The 8,552-nt window shown below is 33.4% G+C and overlaps 1 protein-coding gene across 1 annotated transcript in view; it reads right to left on the reverse strand.

The window, feature by feature from the left end:
- The window catches only part of LOC134276346 (uncharacterized), a 3,053-nt gene extending 202 nt beyond the window's left edge, over positions 1–2,851 (reverse strand). Inside the window, exons 1-3 of the mRNA XM_062758606.1 lie at positions 2,473–2,851; positions 854–955; positions 681–740 (exon numbers count right to left, since the gene is read on the reverse strand). Coding sequence (XP_062614590.1) covers positions 681–740; positions 854–955; positions 2,473–2,820 — 510 coding nt within the window. The 5' untranslated portion in view covers positions 2,821–2,851. The remainder of the gene's footprint in view (positions 1–680; positions 741–853; positions 956–2,472) is intronic.
- Positions 2,852–8,552: the final 5,701 nt, after the last annotated feature.

Consider the following 8,552-nt stretch of genomic DNA (forward strand, 5'->3'; position numbering starts at 1 on the left):
TTTAATACACGTACAACAAATACAGTGAAAGTACTTTTTTCCATGGAGTCATAATTCCATGGAATCACAATTTCTGTTCAATCCAGATCGCGATTACTTAGTCTGACTCTGACCAACGATTGTATTCTTCAATGCACTTTAAATATAAAGTGAAAAATCTCCCCCCCCCAATTTCTAGAGGAAACTTGTGGCCACATTCATAGAAAAAAAAAATAAATCTGATACAGAAAAGAGTATAAGGTTTATAGTAATTGATAGGGTAGATAATTAGATGGAAAAAAAATTATATGTAACAAGTTTTTCAGTCAGTAGGTCTGTCTGGTAGCTTCACAGATAAGAATCTGTAAAAAGCTCCAATTCAAAGTAAATGTGTTCTGGTTTGACCTTGTAACTGATTTTTTTAGATGTATTCCATTACAGATCAAAAAATGGTATGTCTAGATCATATCACTTTGTATTTAAATAAAAGACCCTGTTGATTTATTCATCTTTAGGGGGAAGGGTGTTCATGCAGTCCCATTTTAGATGGTCATGATTGCAGGGGGGATGGGGGGCATCAGCAATGTTATGACTATTGTAAAATTAAAATTGAGTTGGGGGAAGGATAGCTTTTTGAATTGATAATAGTCTGTCAAAGGCCCAAAGACAATTTAGATTTCTGATGCATGATTAAACCATACCTTCCAGAAAGTTGTTCCGTCTTGTGAATGCATGTAAAATCCTTTCTTTTTCTCCCATGACTGTACCAAAACAAAAAAATCGCTTGCATTACATTGCTTTTACTACTGTAACAACATTTGAAGATCATTTTAATGTCATGAATTAATACAACTTTTCAATACTACAATCCTACCTTACTGTGGTATTTCACCCAGTACAATACTCCGAGGGCAATAACATATGCCCTCACAGTACGAGTAGCTAACACTCGGAAATTATTTGCAAGCCATGGACTCTGAAACAGATATGGAATTCAATGTAGAATTTCTGCATATATCAAATTATTAATCAGATCTTGATTTTAAAATATAACCCTTATAGATCTAAATTTTATATTGACAATCACATGAATGGCAAGGACACTTTTAATTTCACTGATTCAAGTAAATTCCCCCCACTAAATATTGCAGAAGCGTCAAGCCTGAAGACGATAGTTTAAATACATATCGGCTTTCTTCACGATTTTGACATGCAAAGAAAGTTTCAGAACTGGCACCCTTTAAAAATCTGGGAATTCCCCACCTCCAATCAGAGGCAACATTCTCAGGCAGAGTTTCCAAAAACTATCGGTCCTGCCGGCAAAACCGATAGAAAATCGAAATGTCCGATGAAATTCGCTCTAGTACCGGTCCGTGTGACCGATTGTGGTGAGGGCTTGTCCTGATTAATTTATTGTACTCTGATCTATTGCAATGTCTTCATAAATGAAAATTTTCAATGCAGCATGCTCCTATTTTTAGTAAATATCCATAATCTTATCTATTTTGCAATTCTACTTGACTTATTTACTTCCAAAAACGATCGTTTTTTTTTCTTATCCGAATTTCCTCAATTCCTCTGTTAATGGTAAACACATGCAGTATATAGGTCATGAAGTGCAATGCCCACTGAGAAAACATGAAGATAATTTAAATTTATTCTGAATTTCTTACTATCTTAACTGCTATTTATATATGATTCAATTTTACAAGTGAGAATTAAATTTTAATTTTAGAAAGAATACTAGTAACCTTAAGAAATTAGCTTTTTCAAGAATAAACTTTTTTGTCATATTTAATTGTTTCTTTCCCCCAACATTTACTTGGGGCTAGTGACTTTATTTGCTGCCACAAGCCTGTGTGGGCTGGTGCCATGCTTGAATTCTTTATACATGTAGTTGCAATATAACCCTGGTATCACAATCAGTGTTGATGAGCCATGAAAAGATTTTTTGTCATTTTCTTTGAATTACATCATGAAATATTCATTGTACATTCTAATATTTATTCGGACTGATAGAATATGCTTCGGACTGGTAGAACGCATTAAGTCATCAGTCCAAATGACTGATAGAAATATTTGGTTTTCGGAAACTCTGCTCGGGTTGATCTTTGATACACAAAACGAATTAAATGTCAAAGTCAGAACAGTGACAACTCATGATCAATTATTTAAGTACAAAACTTTTAGTATTTACCAATATCATTTTTTTTTTACTAAAACATACAATCTGATATAATCATTTTATCTGACTGTCAAAATTTGTTTTCTTTCATGCATTTTAAATCTTGCAAGTACTATTGATAATTTGTGAGTTTGGCATTTAATTTGGTTCGCAAATATAGAAAATCAACTCCTAGTCCTAGCTGTTGGAGATGGAGAAATTTTCAGTTGTAATGGTGCCTGTTTTGTCATTTTTCTGAACGGTGGCACATAGGTCTTTTTCAAACATTTACAAACCAAAGATACTTGAATTGAAATCCTGCTGCTTACCATTACTTTAGACAGTGTTCCCTCCAGCATGTTTCCTGGAAGCTGATAAAGTTTTCTAATCCCATTTACTGGCTTAATTTTTGGCCAGACTTCCATCCTTGGTTCACCTTTCGCTAACACTTGGTCTTGCAGCCAGATCTTTCGTCGAATCCTATCCTCTGCCGACATTTTTTCACCCAATCTATCCCGCTCATACGGAAGGGGTTCGATATTAAATGGTGGATACTGACTGCCATTGAACTTAAATATCTTCTCTGCATCCGAAATTGGCAAGGTTTCCTGTCTGAATTTGATAGGAATAAATTTTCCTCCTGCGGAGGCAAACCTTGGTTCGGATAACCTTGCCATTTTTCAGGCAGGATGTTGTGTGTTCAGTGTAAATGAGAAAACCTTCTGTGTGAAAATAAAATCCGGATTAAGGCGTAGCGTTTACAAACGCAAAACGCAGGTATTTATTCCATCACATGGAAACAGAATAAATCAATCATTTTTTCCTCTCCGAAAAAAAAAAATCAGTAGGTGTAACTGGCCTTATAAATAGTTTTGCTTTATCTGAATCATTTTATATCTTGTAATCTTGTAATCAAAGAAAAGGGGGGTTGAAAAAGCTAGTTTTTACCCAGTCTGTCTTGTCTGCAAAACTGTTATGATTGTTTTGAGCTACTAATGTACCTTAAAGGTGCAATTCGATCCTTATGACATGACCTATCTCTGGGTTACAACAAATATAAAACTTTTGAACATTTGGTGCTTCTGACTGACTCTCATATTTCACAGTTTGATTTCCTCGGGTATAAAATTTTAGACCTTAATGACCAAGGACCTATATACTAGTGTAAGGCAAAAAAAAATAATAATAACAGTCTTAATTGTTTTCTGCAACCAGACTGAAAAAATAGGGTAGGTAGGTAGGAAAATTATTTTTTAGCTCACCTGAGCCGAAGGCTCAAGTGACCTTTTCTGATCACATTTTGTCCGTCGTCCATCCGTCTGTCTGTCCGTCTGTAAACTTTTCAAATTTTTGACTTCTTCTCAAGAACCACTGGGCCAATTTTGACCAAACTTGGTACAAAGCATCCTTGGGTGAAGGGGAATTTAAATTGTTAAAATAAAGGGCCAAGTCTCCTCATAAGGGGAGATAATCAAGAAAAGACAAAAATAGGGTAGGGTCATTTTAAAATCTTCTTCTCAAGAACCACTGAGCCAAAAAAAAAAACTGAAACTTATGTGGAAGCATCCTGGTATAGTGTAGATTCTAAATTGTTCAAATCATGACCCCCGGGGGAAGGGCGGGGCCACAATGGGGAATCAAAGTTTTACATAGAAATACGAGAGGTGATCAAAAAGTTCGCAAACTATCTCTATATCTACAAAACCACAATTCAGATTAGAATGAAATTCGGTACACACATAGCCATACAGAAGGTCTATAAATAGCATATGCTGAATAAAGTTTTTCTCCATGTTTGTGACGTCACTATGTAGGTCATTTGTGACGAAAAATGGTTCTCTCAGTTGAACTCGTTCAACAAACGACTGTACAATTTATTGTATATCTTAGAAATCCCTCAGCAGTATTATATGATAATTTGTACACAGTTTATTGAGATAAATGAGTTCCTATAAATTCAATTAATGATTGGATTGATCGTTTTACTGAAGGAAGGCAGATGGTTAAAAGTGATACTTGTTATCTTGCCCAGTTAAAGCAAGTTTGAAAAGATATGTATTTTTAATTAAGGAAGTTGCTATCAAAGACATCCAATTAGCACTTTGAAAAATAGTTGAATATTTGAACAATGATATAATTATTAAATACCTAAGATATCGTTTACTTTAGATTTTAAACACATGAGATATGATAAAAAGGAGGCACCAACTCTCTATCCACCTTGAATAAAATTCTCTCTTGAGACAGACGATTTGTGTTTTAATGGTCGCCATACTTATTTTTGGAAAGGATATTCTTATCCACCCATTCTGTTGCCGAGATATGACCATTTCTGACAAATGAACTGTTCTCGTCATAAAAATTAACTCACTTGGAAAGAAATATAAAGCTCAGAAAAACCTTCCATGTTCTGTGACAGAACGCTACGGAGGGGGTCACGTGACCGCCAATATCACGTGATTCACGCATGCGCAGAACGGTGGTTGATGTGCATTGAAATCGGAGAGGATTAATTTAAAATATAATCAACATTGATACCAAATATTGTAATTCTTTTTTGGAAGTTATTCAATTAGTTTGCGAACTTTTTGATCACCCCTCGTATATAGGAAAAATCTTTGAAAATCTTAATTCTTCTAAAGAACCAATTGGCCAGAAAAGCTGAAATTTATGTGGAAGCATCCTGGGGTAGTGTAAATTCTAAATTATTTAAATCATGACCCTGGGGGAAGGGCGGGGCCACAATTGGTAATCAAAGTTTTACATAGAAATATATAGGAAAAATCTTTGAAAATCCTCTCAAGAACCACTGGGCCAGAAAAGCTGAAACTTATGTGCACATGGAAGGATCATGGGGTAGTGTAGATTTCAAAATGTCTAAATTATGATCAGTGGGGTAGGGTGGGGATGCATTATGTATTACAAGGGGGAAATCTGGTAAAGATGGTCAAAGCTTCTCGGGTGAGCGATGTGGCCCATGGGCCTCTTATTTATTTTATTTTATTTTTTTCCAATGGTTGGATATGAACTAGGATCCACCAATACCACCACCACATTTTCCACTTCATAGGATCTTGATGATAGCAATAAAAATTCTTGAGGAATGTTTTAAAACTATTACAAAGCCAAATTTAACATGTCATAGGACTAAGGTCAATATTATCATTTAAAATAAGTAGTGTTTTATGAAAGTTCATATTTAAAACTCATATTTCATGAAATAACACTTGATTATATTTTTTTTTTCACTTTTGGATAAAGAAATTTCTGATTTTCCCCCCAAAACTAAATAAAAAACTTTAGGGTCAGGTGCGAGTAGCAGGAAACAAGACTACGGTATATTTTTATTTTTGGCCTAATTGAGGTCCCTGCCTTGACCTTTGAGTTTAACTTAATTTAAAAAAAAAATCAACCTTGGCCATTACAATTTTTGAACAGTTAGTGATATGGTTTTCATATTTCATAAATGTATTCCTTGTGACAAGGCCATCCCTTAAAAACAAAAATTTTTAAAATAAACCCTTTGTCCTTGACCTTGGAGTCTAGCTCGATCATCACTTAATTTTGAACAATTTTAACCTTGGCCATAACGTATAAATGTTACTTGTAGGGGTTTTTTTTTATATTACACACTACACAGTCAGATGTATCACTTAATTGTGACATGAGTTTTCCTTATGACAATATACTTTTCTATGGATATCATTATTTTTTATCTCTTGACCTTGGTTTGTCTTACATTAAGCTTACACCCTAAGCTGCCATATGGAGGTATCTGTGCTTCACAAACACATTTTGTTTTCTTATCAACATGTCTGAAACTTAAGTATCAACCTTAAATGCAGGAACTTTCAGGTAATTTGCTAAATTAAAATCATTATAACTTTTGACTGAATATTTTCATGAATATATATATATCATTCTATAATTAATTAATGCATGTATGTTGAAAAAAATGAATTTGTCAATAGTTTATTGAGATCTAGAATGAAATACACCAACAGAAATAATTACATCAAAGTTGATCAAACAACAAATATTGCATGTTCTTTAGCATACTGAAACCAATAATACATTGAATTTATATATTTTAATTGTTTTCTTGAAGTTGTTTAACAGAATCTTGGCAGCCAGTTTTCCAGCTGACACTATAATGTTTTGGGGGAATTATAATTTTTTGAAGACAGATACATGTAACACACTAGTCTAATGGCTGCTACAGGTCTATATTTAGTTTTCTGATAGTGTGTGAAATGTTCATACATATATATTTACAATTTATTATACCCCCCACTTGAAAAGCAAGAAGGTATATGGACCGCTCTCTGGGAAAAGGGGTCTTAATTAATGACATAAGCGTTGACGTTGAGAAAACGTGTTTATTGTGACGTCAAATTTTCGCGTCTTAAGGTAGGATTCTTCTCTGGTTTCTGACTAGATCGAATATTCAAAGAACATTTGTTGATATGTCTTACTTATTTAGATGTAAGAGATTTTAAAGACTATATTTTTCTTCCCTCATCACAATTATACAACTTTAAATAGAAATGGTAATCTGCGTTTGAAAACTAGCAGGGACTATATTTTTGGCGGAATGGTGGCGTATGAAAATATCATCTTTTCTGCCTCTCAAAATTATTATAGAACATTGAATTTAGTTATAATTTTTAAGCAATCAAAGAGTAGACGAAATTTTCAAATGTAATTAAAATTAATAATAAGGGACTAAAGTTTCAAAATATATCAAATAAATAAGATTTTTCACACATACTAGAACTATGTTGGCTTTTAAATGCTTCAAATCTAAGTACAGATTTGAGCCAAAAATCCGTAAAAAGTGTTATTTCTCTCTTAGTAAACGATCAAAACTTTTAGTTTTTGTATCATTTTGTACCTTTGTACCACAACTTTACTATATGTGAAAATTGGAAAAAGTTAAATATAGGAAGCCTATAAAAATAACTAATATATCCTAACAAATTTAGAAAAGTAGAGGAAATTCGGATTAGCAACTATCCATTTTATTTAAATTATCCATGTCAATTTGGTAATATCATCTTATAGGCCCTATATGGTAGTATCTTTTTATGCAAAGAGAAAAATATTCAATCTTTTGAATTACAATTAGGGATCACATGATTGGAAACAGTAATTTTTCTATATATTCGATCAATGCATACTATCTTTGCAAGATATATAACTGTATTCAGCGGCAGCTCACACATATTGGTCCGACCAAAATAATTCCATCATGATAAGTAGATACAACATTATTGTTCATGATAAGAGTAAAGTTGTGTATGTCATACGTTAAAGAAATCAAAAATAACGTCAAAATATCATTAGAAAGTCACTTTCCCCCCGAAATGCAAGTAAAAAATATCAATATTCCTACGCTCGCTCCCTCCTCAGCCTTTTTTTTTTTTACGTGTTTGATAACAGAGAATAATTAGGTCATTCTTCGATTCATATCTTTTCACCAACGAATTGATAATACTATATCAACAATTGTATTAAGTACATGTTTATAGTCCGTTAATTATCATACAATTTGTTCTTAAAGAAAAAATTAATCATTCTGTGTGTGTGTATTATTAAATGACGGAATTTTCAATCCCTGGCCTGCTCGTGTGTACACTTTGTAAACTGTAGGGTATGTGTGGCAAAACGAGAACTGCATGGGTTGGAGATTCGGGTTCGTGTTGAAGTTCAGCATACCATTATATATAGAACTTGAATAATGTAAGTAATTTCTGCGACAAATATATTAGTATATTTCAGTTATTTTCAAAACAAAAAAGGTTTTCCATGTTTTCAGTTTAGAATTTTCCGACCCGGTCCTGATTTTCCCAACCCGGCCATTTTAAACACAAGTTGTTGCAGATGCAAATGTTAGAACAAACTATATAAAGTTCAACAGGGATTGTATAATTTTTATTAATCAGAATTCGTATTTATATGATCTAATTAAGAAAAGAAAAGTTTTGTCTGACACCGTAACTTCTCGGCAAAACAAAACGTGTTTCTCCGAACTCGCTGGATGCGTGTGACAGCTCCATTGCACGTGTGTAGACCAAGGCTACAGGTACATGTAGGCCTATGTGTACTGTTTGTTAGGAGACTGGGTGACCGTAATGCTATGGAATCACGATATTTACAACAGTTCCATAATTAGACAGTGCAGTTTTTTTTTTTATTAACGTCATTATAAACACTGTTAAACATGTTAAATCTTACAGTCGAATATCTTTGGATATGGGGTAACCCATATCTATTCTTGTTATTCTTAATGTCCAGGAAAAAGGTAATGACCTTGACCTGACCTTGCCTCTAATATTAAACGGTCAAATTTAATCTCACTGACACCATCACTTAGTGATATTGTCCTCTTGATTCTGTGAAAATTTCA

This window comes from Saccostrea cucullata, unplaced genomic scaffold, assembly GCF_032062105.1.
Source record: "Saccostrea cucullata isolate Sc308-1 unplaced genomic scaffold, CSIRO_AGI_Scuc_v1 ctg121, whole genome shotgun sequence".
NCBI classification, from domain to species: Eukaryota; Metazoa; Mollusca; class Bivalvia; order Ostreida; family Ostreidae; genus Saccostrea; species Saccostrea cuccullata.